Source organism: Pongo abelii, chromosome 1 (assembly GCF_028885655.2).
Source record: "Pongo abelii isolate AG06213 chromosome 1, NHGRI_mPonAbe1-v2.0_pri, whole genome shotgun sequence".
Classification (NCBI taxonomy): domain Eukaryota; kingdom Metazoa; phylum Chordata; class Mammalia; order Primates; family Hominidae; genus Pongo; species Pongo abelii.
Window position 1 is genome coordinate 216,547,567 of NC_071985.2, and position 20,487 is coordinate 216,568,053.

Here is a 20,487-nt window from a genome sequence, read left to right on the forward strand (position 1 = left end):
TCCAGGTGTCTCCGATTATATTATGATAAAGTGTAGGGAGGTTGAACTTTACATAAATACCACTGGATATTTTTCTTTGTTAGATGTGGCCCCATGGTATTAGATGCTTTAATCAAGATTAAGAATGAAGTTGACTCTACTTTGACCTTCCGAAGATCATGCAGAGAAGGTGAGCATTTCATTCCTGTTGGGCTCCAGATACTTGTGGTCTTCCAAAGAGGCTTTGGCTGGCCAAAGCTGATAGAGACATCTGGAAAACAGCTGCAGCTCCTTGCTGGGTGAACTTGCTGTGCAACCTAATTCCTTTTCTTGGGTAAATGCATCCAAAATTCTAACCATGGTGCAAGTTCTGGTTTCTGAGTTTACTTTCCTTCAGGAGCATTCTATCCTGTGGTTACTGCATCTGGCGGTCCCTGTGAGCTGCTCCATGCCTCAAGGCCTAGCTAGGACCTGCTGGCTGGCACCTTCCGTGCTGCTGAGCTCTTTTATTAAGGGAGCAGTGGAGAGTTTCTGTCTGGCACTTAAACGCTTGTCCAGCAGGGGAGATGTGCGAGTCTCCCTCAGCTCCCAGCATGACATGTCCTTGGTAGCTGTGTTCTGGATTGGTTGGTACAGTGTCTCCCTCAGCATGTGGTTACTTGTGCTGCTGGTGCCACATGAGCCCATTTGAGGCAGTGTGCAGACTAACATTTTCTACATCAATAGCAATGTATTCATTTTCTGTATTAGAAAAATATAATTACTGCTGGGTGCGGTGGCTCACACCTGTAATCCCAGCACTTTGGGAGGCCGAGGCGGGTGGATCACCTGGGGTCAGGAGTTCGAGACCAACCTGGCCAACATGGTGAAACCTTGTCTCTACTAAAAATACAAAAATTAGCCGGGCGTGATAGCGGGCGCCTGTAATCCTGGCTACTCGGGAGGCTGAGGCAGGAACCCAGGAGGTGGAGTTTGCAGTAAGACAAGATCACTCCACTGCACTCCAGCCTGGGCAATAGAGCGAGACAGTCTCAAAAAATATATATGAATATAATTACTAATGATGGTATAATAGGGATATAAGTGGTTTTTTAATGTGAATTTAAGCAAAACAAAGAAAACTCAAGAGATACTTTAAAGAAAGTTGATTCAGGTGGTTCTCAGGTGTAGCAAAAATTGCACGGGGTGCAGTAAAGACTGACTGGCCTGATGTCCGTGGAGCCAGACTGTGTGCCCGGCTCTGTTCTGTGCACTGGACATGAGGTAGATGACTGTGCTTATTATCTACCTTCAATTTAAAGGTGAGGCCCAGAGAGGGTAACGGACTTCCACAAGGACACATAGAGAGTGACTTGAGAGCCAGGAGTCAGCCAAAGCTGTCAGACTCCAGACTCCGGATCTGCTCTCTCAGGCACTGACTTGGCTTGGAACACCTGGGATAAAACAAAAGCAGAGAGTAGCTTGGTTCTGTGAGGACGCTGAGCTTTTTTCTAAGAAAACCTTAAAAGGAAAAGCCAGTATTGATACCGGCCCATCGCTTTTTATCTGTTCAGCTGTACATTTCAAGCATTTCAAGTCTTTTAAGACATCTGTTTTGATTCAGCTAATCTTATTTAGCGTTGCAAATGCTGATGGATATTATGATAGTTCGGCCGAGTCCTGCTGTTCAGGGAACATTCTGCTGCAGTTAAACAGGAGCCTTCCCCATTAAGTCCTGGCAACACAGGAAAGGTAGATGCTTTTCAGTAACCTTTCCCTGTAGGACTCTTTCAGAGCCAAGAACATAAGGTGTGACCCATCTGGACTAAAAAAAATAAAGCAGAATTGTATCAATTACTACTCCTTTTTATTCCCATTTTGTTTTTCTTTTTTTTTTTTTTTTTTAATTCCCATCTTGTAAGAGAATTCCCAGGGAGCCTTTTTGAGAGAAAGTTCATTGGATTTATTTTTTTAATTTTTGTGCCATTTCTTGTAAAAGCAAACTGCTCTAGTTGGATGCCAGGTATACATAAATGTATTGATAATATCCAGTCTCTTGGGGAACTCTAGGAGTATTTGCTTAAGACACATCTTTGGGTTCCCTTACACTGTTTCTAAGATTTACAGGAGAAGGAGAGAGTCTTACTGTCTTTTCCAGTCTTAGGAAAGTGATAACTGACTGGGCGCAGTGGCTCACGCCTGTGATCCCAGTACTTTGGGAGGTCTAGGTGGTAGGCTAGCTTGAGGCTAGGAGTTTGAGACCAGCCTGGGAAACATAGACTCCCTTTCCATTAAAAAAAAAAAAAAAAAAAAAAGGTGAGGCTAGGCATTGGGAGGCGGGCAGATCACAAGGTCAGAGTTCGAGATGAGCCTGACCAACTTGGTAAAACCCCATCTCTACTAAAAATAAAAAAATTAGCCAGATGTGGTGGCGGGCGCCTATAATCCCAGCTACTCAGGAGGCTGAGGCAGGAGAATCACTTGAACCCAGGAGGCAGAGGTTGCAGTAAGCCGAGACCGTGCCACTGCACTCCAGCCTGGGCGACAGAGTGAGACTCCATCTTAAAAAAAAAAAAAAAAAAAAGATGATAACCAGTGCAACGTTCTCAAGCATTCAGGTTTCTCTGACCTAATGATCTTCAAAAAACAGCTTCAGAGGACTGGCACTAGAGGTTTAGAGTACATAATCATTTTTAAATTCCAAAATACCCAGGAAATTTCCATATACAGGAAGTAGGTCCAGGCTAAGAAAATTCTCATGTCAGGGTCCTGGGTCAGCACGTTTTTTGTTTAGTTTGCTTTGCTTTGCCTCAGTTTCATATTAGTTCATTCTCCTCTTTGGAAAGTCCATGCTGAGTCAGCTTTTGTGGGTTTCATAGCCCCAGGGTACTATGCTGCGTATTTTATGAAGACGATAGAAGAAGCCTTACCTCTGTCAAGTGTGGTGGCTCAGGCCTGTAATCCCAACACAGTGGGAGGCAAAGGCAGAAGGATTACTTGAGGCCGTGAGTTAGAGACCAGCCTGGGCAATATAGTGAGACCCCTGCTCTACAAAAAAAAAAATTATTTTTTTCTTTTTTTTTGAGATGGAATCTTGCTCTGGCACCCAGGCTGGAGTGCAGTGGCATGATCTCTGCTCACTGCAACCTTCTCCTCCTCAGTTCAAATGATTCTCCCGCCTCACCCTCCCGAGTAGCTGGGATTACAGGCACCTGCCACAACTTATATTTTTAGTAGAGACAGGGTTTTACCATGTTGGCCAAGCTGGTCTCGAACTCCTGACCTCAAGTGATCTGCCCACCTCAGCCTCCCAAAGTGCTGGTGTGTGATTCCAGGTGTGAGCCACTTCACCCAACCTACAAAAAATTTTTTTGAATTCGCCACGCATGGCAGCATGTTCCTGTAGTCCCAGCTACTCAGGAGGCTGTGGTGGGAGGATCGCTTGAGCCCAGAAGTTTGAGGCTAAAGTGAGCTACAGTGAGCTATGACTCCACCACTGCACTTCAGCCTGGGTGACAGAGCAAGACTCAGCCAAGGAAAAAAAAGAAGAAGAGCTATCTCTTGATAATCTGTATCCAGGTCACCTCAACCTTAAGATGACCAAGACAATGTTGATTTACTTTACTTTTGGGTATTGTGTCTGTTAGATTTGTATTCAAATAACAGTGGCTTTAAAAAATCTAGGTTTCCAGGCGTGAGCCACCATACCCACCCCTACTCGGGAGGCTGAGGCAGGAGAATCACTTGAACTGGGGAGGCGGAGGTTGCGATGAGCCAAGATCGCGGCATTGCGCTCCAGCCTGGGCAACAAGAGCAAAACTCCTTCTCAAAGAAAAAAAAAAACCATAGGCTTGACGGGTGTGTGGTGGCCCACACCTGTAATCCCAGTGCTTCGGGAGGCCAAGGCAGGCAGATTGCTTGAGCCCAGCAGTTCAAGCCCAGCCTGGGCAACATAACAAAACCCTGTCTCTACATGTCTCGTCTCTAGAAAAAATACCAGAAAATTAGCTGGGTGTGGTGGGCTACTTCTGTAGTCCCAGCTACTTGGGAGGCTGAGGTGGGAGGATCACTTGAGCTCAGGGGTTGAGGGCTGCAGGGAGCTGTGATTGCACCACTGCACTCCAGCCTGGGTGACAGAGTGAGACCATTTCTTTAAAAAAAAAAACAGGCTGATTTTTCTCCCAAAACACGTGACAGATGGAGCTAGAACTGCTGTGGAAACTCCATGGTGCCAGCAGCGCCCAGGCCCCTGGCCTCCTCCAGTGCCATCCTTGGCATGTGGCTTCTAACCTCAAGGTTGCCACATGGTCATAGAGTGGTTTTTGGAACTCAAGCCATTAGAACCACATTCGAGGCAGGAAGAAGGAGGGAAGGGATAAAAGGCCACACGCACCTCTGTCAGAGGCATGTTCCCTGTCAGTGCTGCCACCGATGGCACAGCAAGGAGGATCCAGAAGAAAGTATTTGGGGCAGGACTGATTCCGGATATGGGTGAGGATGTGTTAAATGTGTGTCTCTTTCAGGCATCTGTGGCTCTTGTGCAATGAACATCAATGGAGGCAACACTCTAGCTTGCACCCGAAGGATTGACACCAACCTCAATAAGGTCTCAAAAATCTACCCTCTTCCACACATGTATGTGATAAAGGATCTTGTTCCCGTGAGTTTCTGCATCTCTCTGGTTTTGTTTTTGTTTTTTGTTTGCGTGGGGGGCGGTGCTATGTTTGTTATGCTATTAGTTTTTCAGGGTAGGATTTGTTTGAGTATTTAAGGCTCCTCTTCTAGTCAGATAGTAAATAAATGGGACTGTTTCCTATATTATGGCAAGAGGAGGACCACAGTGTCGCTGAGAGATTAGGAAAATCCCCAGATCTGAGACAGTGTGGCCAGAGTTTAATTAAAGAATTTGAATGGCAAAAGATAAACGCCTAGAAAATCCTCCAGCAGCTCATTTGATGAGGTTTCTTTGAGAATAATGGGGCACAGAATTTTAGAGTTGGAACATTCCCAGAAATGAATAATTTGGCCATAACTACAAAGAAATCATGTGGAAAATACCAGTTGGGAAAGCAACAGCTGTTTATGAGTTCTACTTTAATTTCTGCCTCTCTATATTTGACCACCTTTGCTGACGTGGTGTTTTCAAGGGCAGAAAGGACTGTGGGATTGGCAGGTTTCCCAGGTAGGTGAGGGAGAGGTTTCCTAACCATGCTTAACATTGTGACCATTTCTCCTTTTGTAATCTTTGCATATATTCATGACAAAGGAAGAGAGTCTGGCTTCTGCCTGGCATAGAGTAGACGAGTAGTCAGTGTCCAAGAAATGGGGTAAATAAAGCTGAGGTGATGATGGAATCTGATCCTTCTTCTTCTTCTTCCTCTTAACTACAGGATTTGAGCAACTTCTATGCACAATACAAATCCATTGAGCCTTATTTGAAGAAGAAGGATGAATCTCAGGAAGGCAAGCAGCAGTATCTGCAGTCCATAGAAGAGCGTGAGAAACTGGTCATTAGTCCCTATTTATTGTTTCGATCTGAAGAATTTATTGCAAAGATGTTTGCCAGGAGCGTGGCTTGGCAGGGAACATAAGCTGATGCAAGCCATTTAGTGTGTTCTGGAGAGGAACTGGCGCAAGGGTGGGGCACTCATCCTCTTAGGGCCGGGTGAGTAGTGTGAACCCATGAATGGCCCAGAGTGGACCAAGGAGTTAGAGCCCTGTGCCCCGCCTGCAGGGGTGGGTGGTTGCTGTGTTGCTAGTCCATCTTTTTCAAAAGAAACTAGTATGTAAATTGCCTGGGCTTTAAAAAGCGACCACTAAGTCCAAACTGTTCCCTCACTGGGGGCAAAATGAAACACATATGCTGGCCAGTTGTAATTACCACCATCCTGCTTTACAAATGGGAGTGAAATGTTAATGGCAAAACAGAGTCATCAATGTTCTTTCCTGACACCATACTTCTGGTGATCTGTGGGGTGGGATTATTCCTGGCCTGCTCACTCTGTAGGAGTTGCCATTCCTGTGTACAAGCTATAAAATCTTAAAGCGGAGGCATCATTATCAAGTTTTCAGTCTTTCTTCTTCTACACTACTTTTACTCCTCTGCAAAGAAGTCTTCTCTGATTTGCATACTCCCTCCCTGCATACTTGTGGACATGAGGTAGGAAGGGGACCAAATGGAGACAGAGCCCCACCTGCAGGCCTGCACAGGGCCAAGGGCAATGGCTGTGTCTTCTTCCTTTCTGGATCCCTAGGCCCTGGCGCATGTTATTTTATCAGTAAATATTAGTTATGTAAATACTGTAAAAATATATATAAATTTTTTAAAAAGGCCAGATGTAGTGGCGCATGCTGATAGTCCCAGCTACTCAGGAGGCTGAGGTAGGAGGACCACCTGAGCCCAGGAGTTTGAGAGTTTGAGAGTTTGAGGCCAGCATGGGCAACACAGCGAGACTTTGTCTCTAAAACATATACATATATATGAATATATGAAAAGTATCAGTTGTATGAATGAATAAATGAATTCTACCTTTTAAGACTTGGTAAATATTTAGCATCCTCTCCTGTTGCCCATAAAACGTTAAGAAAGGGGAGTCCGGCCAGGTGCAGTGGCTCATCTGTAATCCCAGCACTTAGGGAGGCCGAGGTGGGCGGATCACTTGAGGTCAGGAGTTGGAGACCAGCCTGGCCAACGTGATAAAATCCCATCTTTACTGAAAATACAAAAATTAGCTGAGTATGGTGGCTCACACCTATAATCCCAGCTACTCAGGAGGCCAAGGCAGCAGAATCTCTTGAACCCGGGAGGTGGAGGTTTCAGTGAGCCAAGATTGTGCCACTGCACTTCAGCCTGGGCAACAGAGCAAGACTCCATCTCAAAAAAAAAGAAAAGAAAAAAAGGGGAGTCCTAGTAAGTGTGCCCTGTCTGTCACCATCAAGATAGTGAGGGTCAGCACAGTGGCCTGCAAGTCAGAGTAAGCCTGGGACGAGACTTCAGAGCTGCTTTTCTCAGACTGCAGCTCTGCCCCTCAGTTTCTACCTCCCAGAGTCTCGTGCATCCCAGAGTCTAGGCTGAACCGGGCCCTCTGGCCCAATGAGTCCTCTTGCATTCCTAGGCAAGGCTGGTGCGTAGCTAGTGAACATCTCCCTGATGTGGTATTATTAGGGATTGAAGAGTTTCCCTGAGCATGTTTGGTTTTCTAGATACAAGTTGAGTATTCCTTATCCTAAATGTTTGGGTTTCAGTGTTTGGGGTTTCAGATGTTTTCAGATTTTGGAATATTTGCTTTACACTTACCAGTTGAGCACCCCAAGTCCGAAATCTGAAATCCATACTCCAGTGAACATTTCCTTTGAGCAGCATATTAGTGCTCAAAAAGTCTCAGATTTTGGAACATTGTGGATTTCAGATTTTCAGACTTGGGATGCCCAACCTGTAATAGAAATTTACTCATTTACTCATTTACATACCAAACATTTAACATTTTTTGGCTTCCTTAAATTAGTATGCTGAACTTAATAAATAATTGGAAAATGTGGAGAAATTTATGTGTGTACTTATTTTTAACTGGGCAGCCCCCAAACCAAAATAGGTTCAGAGAGGCTCCATCATTTTTTAAATAAGCTATAATTTTCAGCCTGGGGAACATAGGGCGACCCTGTCTCTACAAAAACTTTAAAACTTAGCCAGGCATGGTGGTGTGCACCTATAGTCCCAGCTACTCAAGAGGCTGAGATGGGAGGACTGCTTGAGCACAAGAGTTCCAGGCTGCAGTGAACTGTGATTGTGCCACTGCACTCCAGCCAGGGGCACACAGCAAGACCCTGGCTCAAAAAAAAAAAAAAAAAAAGAATTTATAATTCCACCACCAAAACATAATCTCTATTAATATTTATAGTTTCCTTTGTTTTTTTTATTACATTATATTTTTATGTACCTGGGATCAAAATGTAAATATGCTTTTATATCCTGCTTTTTTCACTTATGTTATTGTGAGCATTTTCTTCATGTTCTTAAAATTCTTCATAAGCATTAACTTACCCTTTGCTTTCTACTGCTTCAGATGTAGGCACCATGCGCCATAAAACCATTTCACTGTTGCTGGACAGTGAAATTGTTTCCAACTTTTTACTGTGAGAAATAAGGCTAGATGAACTTCTTTATCCTTCAAGTTCTGCCCAAAACATTCTAATTTCTTATTACAGATTTTTCTAGGAGTGAGTTAAAGAATATGACTATTCTTAAGGCTCTTAATCCTGTGACCTTATGCCTTCTAGACCAGTGGGGCCAGTTGACACTCCCACCAGCCGTCTGGACATAACATAGATTTGGTTGAAGACTCATGGTTCAATCACAACCATCGGTTCTGTCTCATCTGTTCTCAACTGTCACTTCAGGTGTCAGTGGGCCGCTTTCGTTTTGCTGTTTTTAATCCATTTCTGTTGTTTCCAAACTCAGAAAGTCCGGTTTGTGTTTCGGACTTGTTGGACAGATTGACCCAGTGTGGCAGGTGTGAAAGTGCAGGAAGCCAGAGCCGGCTGCCGGGGCCACATCCTGGTTCTGCTGCCTATAGTGGCATGTCCCTGGGCACATGGCCTAACTCACTCTCTGCGCCTTGGTTCCTTACCTGTAAGTGGAACTTGCTGGAGTCACCTCACAGGATTACTGTGATGATCAGTTAAGGAAAGCGTGTAAGGCGCAGGGCCTCCGTCAGGATTGGCAGTGGCAGTCACTGGGGATGATGTTGATGTTCCCAGTGAAAACCTGAGGGCCCTTCTGCTGAGCCCAGAGCAGAAGCAGCTACAGACTCCTGCTGCTTCAGCCCCCAGGCTTTTGAATCTCTCCCCTCTTGACCGCATTCCAGGAACCTGGAATTTATGGGAGTTGTTTTTGTGTTCTTGTTTTCTATTTCTTTTTTAGACAAGTGAGAGGTTCTTGTTTATTAAAGGGAAAGTGCACTGTACATGGATTTAAGAACCCTGGGCAGATGTTTACATTTCACTTGCAAGATCTTTATTAATCTGCTAAATATCTGCAAATCACCCCTTGGATTTTGCTAGGAAAATTCACATGCAAGTAGGCACTTTGTTCATGCACTGACCCCAAAGGTCACATTTAATCAGCTGAAGACATAGCAGAGTCTCTCCCCTCACAAGCTCCTGCCTCCCCTTTCTCCCCATACAGGACGGGCTCTATGAGTGCATTCTCTGTGCCTGCTGTAGCACCAGCTGCCCCAGCTACTGGTGGAACGGAGACAAATATCTGGGACCTGCAGTTCTTATGCAGGTGAGGTGCTCCTTAATTGCTTTTAGAGAAATTGAAACTCAAGCATCCAGATGTCCAAGAGGACAATAGATTGCTGTAAGCCAGCCATTCTGAGGGGCCTGGTTTCCTTCATTGCCATCCAGTCCAAACAGGGTAATTGGTTGTGTTGTATTCACTTGCTTTCGGTAAATCTGGGGCCTTGTCTGCAAATTGCCTTTGTTTCAGTGCAGTGAGGGTCACCCCAAGGGGGAGCAAACCATGCCTTGCAGATGTTTAAAATGTATTTCCATTTGCCTGGTGGTCAGAGGCTCCCCCTCTCCCTCTCATAGGATTTGTAACATAAGATTTGTAGCGAGCAAGCAGGGGAGAAAGCAGTGTCTTTGAAGGGCAGCTGCCCAGCTATGAGATTGGAAGCTGTTTCCCAGCTAATGAAAGCCTGGATTTAGGGGTTGCTTAGAAAGAAAATAGTATTGGTGTTCACTGCAAAGAAAATCACTGTCTTTGTTCCCAGAAAGCTTGTGCTTTTTTAGATATGTGCTTTTCATAGACTCTAAGCAACTCAAAAACCAACTTCTCTTTCTCATTTTCCCACAAAAAGAGAAGTTACAGGTTTGTGTGACCACATGAGCAATATTGATTCCCAGCCATGTGAAGATTGAATAATGAAGTACACTCATACTTGTCACTTTTACCAGCTGCTCCGAGTTGGGGATGTAGAGGTCCTCTAAGTAACTGCTAGAGCAGGCCTATGGTCATGTGATTAATTCGTTTCAGCCTGCGATCTCAGGCTGCTGAGAGGGCTGTGTAAATTCAAAGAACCATTAAGTGTGACAAATACTATCTGTAGACAGGTCCGTTAAATCATTCCTTTACTCAGAGACAGCAAGTCCAGCATGGGTAGGTGCCATGAAGACAGATAAGAGAGTTATATGATACAGTCCCTGCCTTCACCAAATTATAAGCTGGGTAGGAAGCTATTGAGCAACGTATAATTAGGAGATGGTACCCAGTGTGTATAATTAAGCACCCAGGTACCAGGTGCAGTATGGATCAAAGGTTTGCAGGGACCATTAATCAAGTGAAGCTACAAGTGTTGGGAACCTTTCCTTGAAAGATGAACAAGAATTAAAGAGTGTGGAGATGAGGCATCTAAGCTGAGTGAATTCCCTTTCCTCTGCACTCCCAGAGCTTTGAGTTGAGCCGGGGTGCTGCTCTGGCCTGTTGATTGGCAGCTCAGCTAATCAGTCCCTGGTTTTCCAGGCCTATCGCTGGATGATTGACTCCAGAGACGACTTCACAGAGGAGCGCCTGGCCAAGCTGCAGGACCCATTCTCTCTATACCGCTGCCACACCATCATGAACTGCACAAGGACCTGTCCCAAGGTACGTGGGGCTGGTGACCCTCAGCTCTGCCTCAGAGCTGACACACCAGAAGTAGCATATGCTCACAAAGAGGTGATTGGCAGAGAGCAACCTTAGTCATTTGAGAAGGAAAGGGATCGGCATATGCCTGTCCTTTCAGTGTGAGCCTAGGGGCTAGTCTGGCTCTTAGTTGCAAGGAGCAGACTTGACTCGGGCCACCTCAGGAGCAGGCTTTATTTGTAGGCTACACAGGGACATTGTGGGAGTTAAGGATGCACAGGAACCCATGAGCAGGTACCTCCGTTCAACCTTCCTAGGAAACAGAAAGCGAAAGCCGTCGGGACGTGGGCAGCTGTGAGGACTTCATTTCTTCTCCATCTTTCTCGCGATGTCGGCTGCTAATCTGCTCTGCTCTCTAGCAGCCTGTTCTTTCCTTCAGTTCTGTGGAGGTTTTATCTGACTCAAAGCTCTGGCTTTCGTTCCCCTTCCTGCTTGCATTTGCTGCTGCTTTTGGCTCACTCTGGCCTGGATTTTGCCTCCCAGCACACTTCCAGCTTCAGCCACCCGCCCGCCTCCCGGCACTTCTCAGCACAGGTTCCTGAGAGGGTGTCGCACTGGCCCAGCTCACCTTCTCATGCCTGCACATCAGAGGCCGCAGCTGGCTACAGACCGGCTGCCCTTTGGCCAGGTTCTGTCTCAGTCTGTTTTGTGGTACTATCACAGAATTTCAGACTGGGTAATTTTATAAAGAAGTTTATTTGACGCACAGCTCTAGAGGCTGGTGCCGGCATCTAACAAGAACGTTCATGCTGTATTACCCCATGGCAAAAGGCAGAAGGGCAAGAAAAAGGGAGATCAAGCTCATCCTTTTTTTTTTTGAGACAGAGTTTCGCTCTTGTTCCCCAGGCTGGAGTGCAATGGCACGATCGATCTCAGCTCATCACAACCTCCGCCTCCCGGGTTCAAGTGATTCTCCTGCCTTAGCCTCCTGAGTAGCTGGGATTACAGGCATGCACCACTCACGCCCGGCTAATTTTGTGTTTTTAGTAGAGATAGGGTTTCTCTATGTTGGTCAGGCTGGTCTCGAACTCTCGACCTCGGGTGATCCGCCCACCTTGGCCTCCCAAAGTGCTGGGATTACAGGCGTGAGCCACCGCGCCCGGCCCTTCTCATCTGTTTTTTTTTTAAAACACAGGGTCTCACTCTGTTGCCCAGGCTGGAGTGCAGTGGCGCAATCATAGCTCGCTGCAGCCTGGAACTGCTGGCCTTAAGTGATCCTCCTACCTCCTGAGTAGCTGGGACTACAGGCACACACCACCACACCTGACTAATCCAAACTCATCCTTTTATCAGGAACTTACTCCTATGATAATGGCAATCCATTTGTGAGGGCAGAGCCTTCATAACCTAATCACTTCTTAAAGGTCCCACCTCTCAATACTGTTGCACTGGGGATTAGGTTTTCAACACATAAGCTTTCGGGGACACATTCAAACCATAGCAGGTGTCAGCCCTGGTCCAGTCAGCCTTGCCCAGTGGGCAGGGAAGGGCTAGGCCTGTGTGGTTCAGAACACAGCTGCCCTCTGAGCAAAGACTGTGGGTGATGTCACTTAAAAGTTGCAGTGAGTCAGTGGGCGGCAAGGTGGAAAACTGTAGGGTGGCCAGTTAGCCGTAAAAAAAGATTACACTGTGTATTTGAAAACATGAAATCCAAGCTGTAGAATTCACTTATTTTTTGCCTGGAAACCCTCTGTGTTTCCAGTGGCCTTGCTGGGGGAGCCCACAGGCTTCAGCTCCCTATTGCCTGGGCTTCCATCTGGGTCCTGTCCCCAGGATTGTGGTTTACCATGATTGTGCCCGTGAATAGCTACTGACCTCTGAAGCAAGTTATGCTATAAAAGCGCTTGGAATAGTGCGTGGCATATAGTAAGCACTCAATAAATGTCACCTTATGTTATTTTTTTATAAAAACATGAGCACTGGGCTTGTTTGAGACAGAGATAGCATCTTCAGTGGTGGGTTCTGGCTGTGTGTTTCTTCAGAAGCTCTGCGAGTGACTCTAAGGTGCATTCCTGGTCACAAACCTGTGCATGGAGGGGATGGGTGCAGCAGACAACTGAGACAGCCAAGAACAGGTTCTGTGCCTTGCCCTCCCTTCTATAAAACAGGGCTGGAAGCTGGGACTGAGACATAGACGTAGGCCGATCATGAAACTGGAAGGGACTTGAAAACCATCAAGTTTAATCCCCTTGTACAGATGGGGAAATTGAGCCCCAGGTGGGAAGGGGAGTGACTCGCTCAAGATCACTGTCAGGTCAGTGGGAAGGTAGGACTAGAGTTGGGCCATCTGCCTCCCCATCCAATGCTCTTTCTTCCTGCACGGATTGGGTATGTACCAACCTTCTAAGTCTAAACACCCTTACTGACCCTATGGGGACCGGAAATACACAGATGGGTCCAGATTCAGAAGGATATACAGTGAAAAGTCTCCCTCCCACTCCACCCAGCCACCTCCCTAGAAGTCAGATTCTTGTGTGAACTTCAGAGGTATTTTATGCTGCACACAAATGCATATGTGTCCTCTTCTGTCTTTTTTATATCACATTTATCTGTATTTTTTCACCCACTATATTTTGGAGATTATCCCATGTTGGTATATGAAGAGTGTCTTTTTGACCAGCCTGGACAACATAGTGAGATCCCATCTCTACAAAAAAAAATTTTTTTAATTAGCCAGGTGTGGTGGCACACACCTGTAGTTTCAGTTACTTGAGAGGCTGAGGCCGGAGGATCACTTGAGCCAGGTGTTCCAGGCCACAGTGAACTATGATCACACTTCAGCCTGGATGACAGAGCAAGACCCTGTCAAAAATATATATTTTTTTTCTTTCTCTTCTTCTCTCAAGATCTCTTTTATTTCTTTCCTTTTCTTCTTTCTTTCCACAACACTTTTTTAGGGGGGTAGACTTATCCTTCTAAAATGAGGGGAACCTTCACTAACGTCAGATGAGTCCTTGTCTCATTTTACCAAGTACTTGCTTGGTAAAAGCAAGTACTTGGTAAAGTACTTTCTACTTCAATGAAGCTGGCATTCAGTGGGTTTAATTATTGTGCCTCCTGCAAAGCAGATGTTAACAGCTGTAGGGGCAAACTGCAGCTAATACCAATGGTATTGGCCAGTTGAAATCATCATGGTTTTACAAAGGGTTAATAGAGAGGGTAGTTTCTTCCACATACATTTGAGAGCTGGTATATGCTGATTGCTGCTGCTGCCTATTTAATAATGATGATGTAAAAGATTTAGAGATGTCTGGCTGATTTTGACATTGGCCTGTAGTCCTAGAAGAGACACTACCCTGAGTGTCTTTGAGCAGTCAGAGAGTGCAGCTCTGCCCTGGGCCTGTTTACCTGTTAGAGTGAGCCACACAAGAAGGAATTCAATATGGCAGAGCTCTTGCCAGAGGGAGCTGACCATCTTCAAATGTTAAAAAAGGTAGACAGAAGAGAGCCCTTAGCCCAACCCCTATGGTTTTGAGGGACTTGATTTGCATTCACCTTGCTTGGACACTGAACCAGCTGAGGAAGGAGTTTTACCCAAGATTGTGGGTTTTCCCTTTCAGTTTCAGTTGTCATTTGTTATTGATTCTCTTCTCTTTTTTCAAGGGTCTGAATCCAGGGAAAGCTATTGCGGAGATCAAGAAAATGATGGCAACCTATAAGGAGAAGAAAGCTTCAGTTTAACTGTTTCCATGCTAAACATGATTTATAACCAGCTCAGAGCTGAACATAATTTATATCTAATTTGAGTTCCTTTAAAGATCTTGGTTTTCCATGAATACAGCATGTATAATAAAAATTTTAAGAAATAAATGTTATTCTACTTTATTAACAAAAAAAAGAACCTGTTTCTTTACTTGCTGCAGGGGAATGTGAAGGTGCCAGGAGTCCTTGTCCTTGGAGAGATGGACAGGGCTTCAGAGCTGAGCGGGGGTGGGGGTACCCTAGCTGGAAGGAAGTGATGAGCCGTGGAACTGACATCAGGCAGGGCCTGCAGCTTGTTCCCAGCTTTGCCACTCACCAGCTAGACAACCTTGGACAAGTTCCTTCACCTCTTTGCTGCTCCATTCGCCCATCTGTAAGATAGGATCCATAATTGTGCCTACTTCATTCATCTGGTATGAGAATGCCTGGCACTTATTCTGAACACTCAGTTAGTGTTAGTGTTCTGAATCATCCCAGTTTCTATAGTTTTCAGTACCAGAATTACTGAAAACCAAATCTTGGTAAGTCTTTGGATATGTCGGTGAGGCCAGGTTTGAGATTCCTCCAGCACAGAGCAATGACCCTGGTCAGTTGTGAATCCAGTTAGTTCCACAAATGACCTCGTGGGGCCTCTCACTGCAAACATCAACTCCACAGCACTGCTGCCTTGGCTGGCATGCTCACTGCACAGCCGGGCATGGTGGCTCACACCTGTAATCCCAGCCCTTTGGGAGGCTGAGGTGGGAGGATCATTTGAGGTGAGGAGTTCAAGACCAGCCTGGCCAACGTGGTGAAACCCCATCTCTACTAAAAATACAAAAATTAGCCGGGCAGTGGGGGCGCATGCCTGCAATCCCAGCTACTTGGGAGGCTGAGGCAGGAGAATCACTTGAGTCTGGGAGGTGGAGGTTGCGGTGACCAAGATCACACCGCTGCACTCCAGTCTGAGCAACAGAGTGAGACCCTGTCTCCACAAAACAAAAAAGCAATGCAAAAAAGGGGAAAGGGGGAAAGTAAAAGTGGAAGCTCCTCCAAACTCATCCCCTGTTGATAGCTTAGACATTTCCTTCAACACTCGACGTTATTACAGTTATGCAGCATATATAAAACTTTCTCCCTTCAAAAGTAAGTTACCATAGAGCCAGGAGCTGTGGCGTGTGCCCCTAATCCAGCTACTCAGGAGGCTGGGGCGGGAGCATCACACGAGCCCAAGAGGTCGGGGCTATGGTTTGCCATGATTACGCCTGTGAATAGTTACTGCACTCCAGCCTGGGCAACATAGTGAGACCCCGTCCCTTAAAAAAAAAAAAAAAAAAAGCCTGGAACAGTGTCTTCTAGCACTTTGGGACGTCAAGGTGGGAGGTTTGCTTGAGGCCAGGACTTCAAGATCAACCTGGCCAACATAGTGAGACCCTGTCTCTTTTTTTTAACATACCAAAAAAGATTTAAAAAATAAAGGGGTACCCTATAGTCTGCCAGCAGCTTTTTTTTTTTTTTTTTTTTTTACTTGAGACAGAGTCCAAAAAAAAAAACTGCACTCCGCCTCCCGGGTTCACGCCATTCTCCTGCCTTAGCCTCCCAAGTAGCTGGGCCTACAGGCGCCCGCCACTATGCCCGGCTAATTTTTTTGTATTTTTAGTAGAGACAGGGTTTCACCGTGTTAGCCAGGATGGTCTTGATCTCCTGAACTCGTGATCCGCCCGTCTCGGCCTCCCAAAGTGCTGGGATTACAGGTGTGAGCCACCGCGCCCAGCCTCTATTTTTACCTCACAATGTAGAAGGGACTTCAGTGCTAATAAAGACCTAAGTTTTTGTTGTTGTTGTTGTTGTTTTGTTGTTTTTTGTTTGTTTTTTTGAGACGGAGTCTCACTCTGTCGCCCAGGCTGGAGTGCGGTGGCGCGATCTCGGCTCACTGCAAGCTCCACCTCCTGGATTCGCGCCATTCTCCTGCCTCAGCCTCTGGAGCAGCTGGGACTACAGGCGCCCGCCACCACGCCGGGCTAATTTTTTGTATTTTTAGTAGAGACAGGGTTTCACCATGTTAGCCAGGATGGTCTCGATCTCCTGACCTCGTGATCCGCCTGCCTTAGCCTCCCAAAGTGCTGGGATTACAGGTGTGAGCCACCATGCCCAGCCAAGACCTACCTTAATCTGTGTGTATGTGTATGTAAAAATTTTTGGAACTCCTGCTTAAGAGCACTGTGGCATGGGTGTACCCTTGTTTAACCATTCCCCTACTAAGGCACATTCGGGTGGTCCCTATTCACCTTCTCACCCAAGGCTGTTTTTTTAAGTCGTAAACTGGAAATCTCTGGATCATCCAGAAAACAAAGGTTTCATGCATCCTGAGGCAAGCAGCTGAGAAAACGTGTGACTCACCGAGAATGAGCCTTAATGAGCATTTTCTGGCTTAAAGGGCTGATTCAACAAGCATTCGTCTCAGGCATTATGGAAGGTGAGGTGCTGGGGACAAGGATGAACAAGATTTGTTGCCTGCCTGCCACCTAGGAGCCAAGGTCACAAAGGAAAAAGGAACGAACATCAGAAATTTCTAGAACAGGGCCGTGTGCCCTTCACTACAGCATCTTGGAATTCTTGACTATCTCAGTGAGACACACGGTACACGGCCCTGCAGCGCTGAAGCCTAAGATTGTGGAGTGCGCTGGCTTCTTGAAAGACAGTGGAACTTGAACTGCGGGCTATGTCTGTGGATAGCTTCTGTTCCCCAGCTCAGACCTAATGGCTTTCTATCAGCCTGGAGAAAGGTCACATTCCTTGGATTCATGGATAATTTGACTTGGCTTCTAATCTCCAGATCTGTAGGGAAAGATGGGTTTTTCTCATGAATGACTTTTTTTTATTTTTGGAGTCTCGCTCTGTCACCAGACTGGAGTGCAGTGGTGCAATCTTGGCTCACCGCAACCTCCGCCTCCCAAGTTCAAGCGATTCTCCTGCCTCAGCCTCCCAACTAGCTGGGATTACAGGCGTTACTCAGCTAAGTTTTGTATTTTTAGTAGAGACAGGGTTTCACCATGTTTGTTGGGCATGCTGATCTCTAACTCAAGCGATCCACCTGCCTCGACCTCCCAAAGTGCTGGGATTACAGGTGTGAGCAAGCACACCCTGCTTCTCAAGAACAACTTAATGCTGATAAGAGACAGGGTGTAGCTTGGGAGTCGCCACTTCAGATCAACGTCATCAGAGGCTGGGTTGACTCTGATGGTCACTCTCCGCAGTTGAACTCCAAGTTAAATTGGTACATGTTATCAACTGATAGTTTAATTTACTGCTTAATCTTTCATTGAATTGGAGACAAATGTTCTATTGCAACAGTCCCAAAGGCTTTTCCAGTAAAGCTGCAGACCTGTGTGGGGAACAGTATTTTGTCCTGTATGCTACTTCTGTGCCCAAAGTGCCTTCATTTACAAGATAATACTTCCAGCCTGGGCCTGTGGCTCACGCCTATAATCCCAGCGCTTTGGGAGGTGTGAGGATTGCTTGAGCCCAGGAGTTAGAGGCTGCCGTGAACTAGGATCGTGCCTCTGCACTCAAGCCTGGATCACAGAGCCAGAACCTGTCTCTAAAGAAATTAAAAATAAAAATAGAATTTCGTAGGACCGAAGCCAGCCATCCCTTCTTACCTAGCTCTGGACATGTTGAACATCTGTGACTCTATTTTCCTATCTGTAAAATGGGAATTAACAGCATTCCCCTCTCAGAATTATGGTTGAAGTCTAGAAGTAAATGTGAAAGCATCTTGCATGCGGTAGGGTAAATGCTCCATAAACTCAAGTGAACGGATTTGTCTTGAGTACCTACTATGTGAAAGGCCCTCGAGTGAATGCTGGGAGGCTGCAAGAGTAATTCCTTCCCAGCCCTCAGGAGTTGACAGCTGGCATGTTTCTGACATGACTGGCCAGAGCTAGAGGCCTCCCTGTTGGGAGGATGGTTTTTCCGTGCAAGGCTAATATTGCTTATTTCTCATCTCTCCCGTCACACTGCTCAGGGCAGGGAGGGACTCCCATTGGTCAAATTCTCTTCAGGCCCCTTCCCTTCCTGGCACCGGGATAACTACCATACAAAGTGCTGAAACTCGGCCAGGCACAGTGGCTCACTCCTGTAATCTCACTTTGGGAGACCAAGGTGGATCTCTGAAGCACAGGAGTTCGAGACCAGCCTGGGTAACATGGCAAACCCCATCTCTACAAAAAAAAAAAAAAAAAAAAAAAAACACACCAGAAAAATTAGCTGGGCATGGTAGTGCTCACCTGTAGTCCCAGGTACTCAGAAGGCTGAGGTGGGAGGATCACTTGAGCCCAGGAGGTCGAGGCTGCAGTGAGCTGAGATCATGCCACTGTGCTCCAACCTGGGCAGCAGAGAGAGACCCTGTCTCAAAACAAAAACAAAAACTGAAACCCCACTTTACTGTGTGTCTAGACAGCCATAATCCTACCAACAGGGCTTGTTACTAGGTGAAAAAAATCCTCTTTTGTTGCAAAAATCTAGTGAAACTAGAGAAGTCGAAAAGTAAAGCAATGCTCTGGAATAAACTCGCCCAAATTAGTGATTTCTCAAGCTTTTTGCCACTGGGACCAGGCCTATTACACCCTCTCCATGGGCTCCCAAGACAGCCACAGCCTAGAAGGGAAGCTGTTCAGTCGGTTCTCACCCATGTGGGACTGGAAATTTCAGACACGGTTATCCAGGAAGACAGCCTGGGCCACAGACCTCCTCGATGACCACACACCGAGAGCCACTTCCCCAAAGGTAACCCCAAGCAGATGGCAAGGCCTCCCACATGCTCTGTGGTTTGGAAGGAAGCTTCCTCTGGCCTCCTGCCTCATTAAGGAGAAGGGACGAGCTGCAGGTGCGGCTCCTTCCCAGCTGGCTCAGGGAATAGAGCCCCTTTAAGGCCAGGCAGCCTTAGCAATAAAAAGAATGAAGGGGGCACCCTTGCAAGGCAGTCCCCCATGCAGTCCCCAGGCCCTCTGCTTTTATTTATTTATTTATTTTAGAGGGAGTCTCAGTCTTTCACCCAGACTGGAGTACCTCTGCTTTTATGAAGCCGCTAATCCAGTGCCAGGATCTAAAGCAAGCAGCTGGCTTCTACCAAGTTCCTGCCATCTCATTTCATCCTCTCCATGGCTTCCATTTTGTAGGTGAGGGGAAGGAGAGCCTTAGAGAAGGAAAGTGACATTTTAAAGCTCACACAGCTAGAAAGCAACTCACGCATCCATGTCTTTCTGATGCCAGAACCCGGCCCCTTGCCACTGTACCATACTGCCTCTTGCCAAGGCCACCTGGGCTAGCCATTTCCAAACCCAGCCTTCCTGCTGCCCTGGGGGCTGGGTTCCTGCCAGAAATTGAGCTAAGCCCTGGGGGAGGACATGGGAGTTCTGAAAAGTTAAGCAGCCTGCCTCCCCTGGAAGTGTCACCAGAAGATGAAATAACTCTTGTCACCTGACCCAAGGAAGCCAGTCCCATGGCCCAGGTGGTCAACAGGAATGGCCCCCAGCTGATTGGCCCAGGCAGCCTGCCCCAGCTGAGTAAATGGCTCCACTGGCACCCAGCTGCTCAGGCCAAAACCCTGGGGAGCATGTTGAATTCCACACGTTCCTGCACCCCCACATCCTATCCACCGGCAAGTCCTGCCAACGTGTGTTCCTGTACCAAATGTTCACTGGGATCTTGCTATGAATCAGGTGCTGCTTTCCCTCCTGGGGTCTATCCCCTACCCACACCCTCACCACCATCACAGCTGCGTCTCCTTCCAGCCCCTTCCACAACAGGGATCGTTGGAGTTTTCCTTTCCTTGACTAGGGCTACTTCCCAGTAGACAGCAGGCTCCGCAGGGACAGGGGCATCTCTGTTTTGTTCACTCTCATGTTCCTGGCTCCTAGAGTGGTGCTGGCACTCCATAAATTCATACTGGACAAATGACCGGTGATCCTGCTCAAGTCTATCCTTGGCCCTAAGGTGAACCTTCCCTTGTTTGCCCTGGGATCTCACAGATCCACTCTCCCCTTTGGAGCGCCTCTGTCCAGAGGTCGAGAGACAGGGAACACTATGCCTGTGCCGGTCACTAGGGGGTAGCAGGATAAATGCTGCACGCAGCAGGTATGACATCTCTGGTGCCTTTC

At 46.7% G+C, this 20,487-nt stretch overlaps 1 protein-coding gene across 1 annotated transcript in view; it reads left to right on the forward strand.

Annotated features, from left to right (window-relative positions):
- The window catches only part of SDHB (succinate dehydrogenase complex iron sulfur subunit B), a 35,338-nt gene extending 20,855 nt beyond the window's left edge, over positions 1–14,483 (forward strand). Inside the window, exons 3-8 of the mRNA XM_002811409.6 lie at positions 84–169; positions 4,482–4,618; positions 5,349–5,465; positions 9,143–9,244; positions 10,484–10,606; positions 14,249–14,483. Of these exons, the coding sequence (XP_002811455.2) occupies positions 84–169; positions 4,482–4,618; positions 5,349–5,465; positions 9,143–9,244; positions 10,484–10,606; positions 14,249–14,326 (643 nt within the window). The 3' untranslated portion in view covers positions 14,327–14,483. The remainder of the gene's footprint in view (positions 1–83; positions 170–4,481; positions 4,619–5,348; positions 5,466–9,142; positions 9,245–10,483; positions 10,607–14,248) is intronic.
- Positions 14,484–20,487: the final 6,004 nt, after the last annotated feature.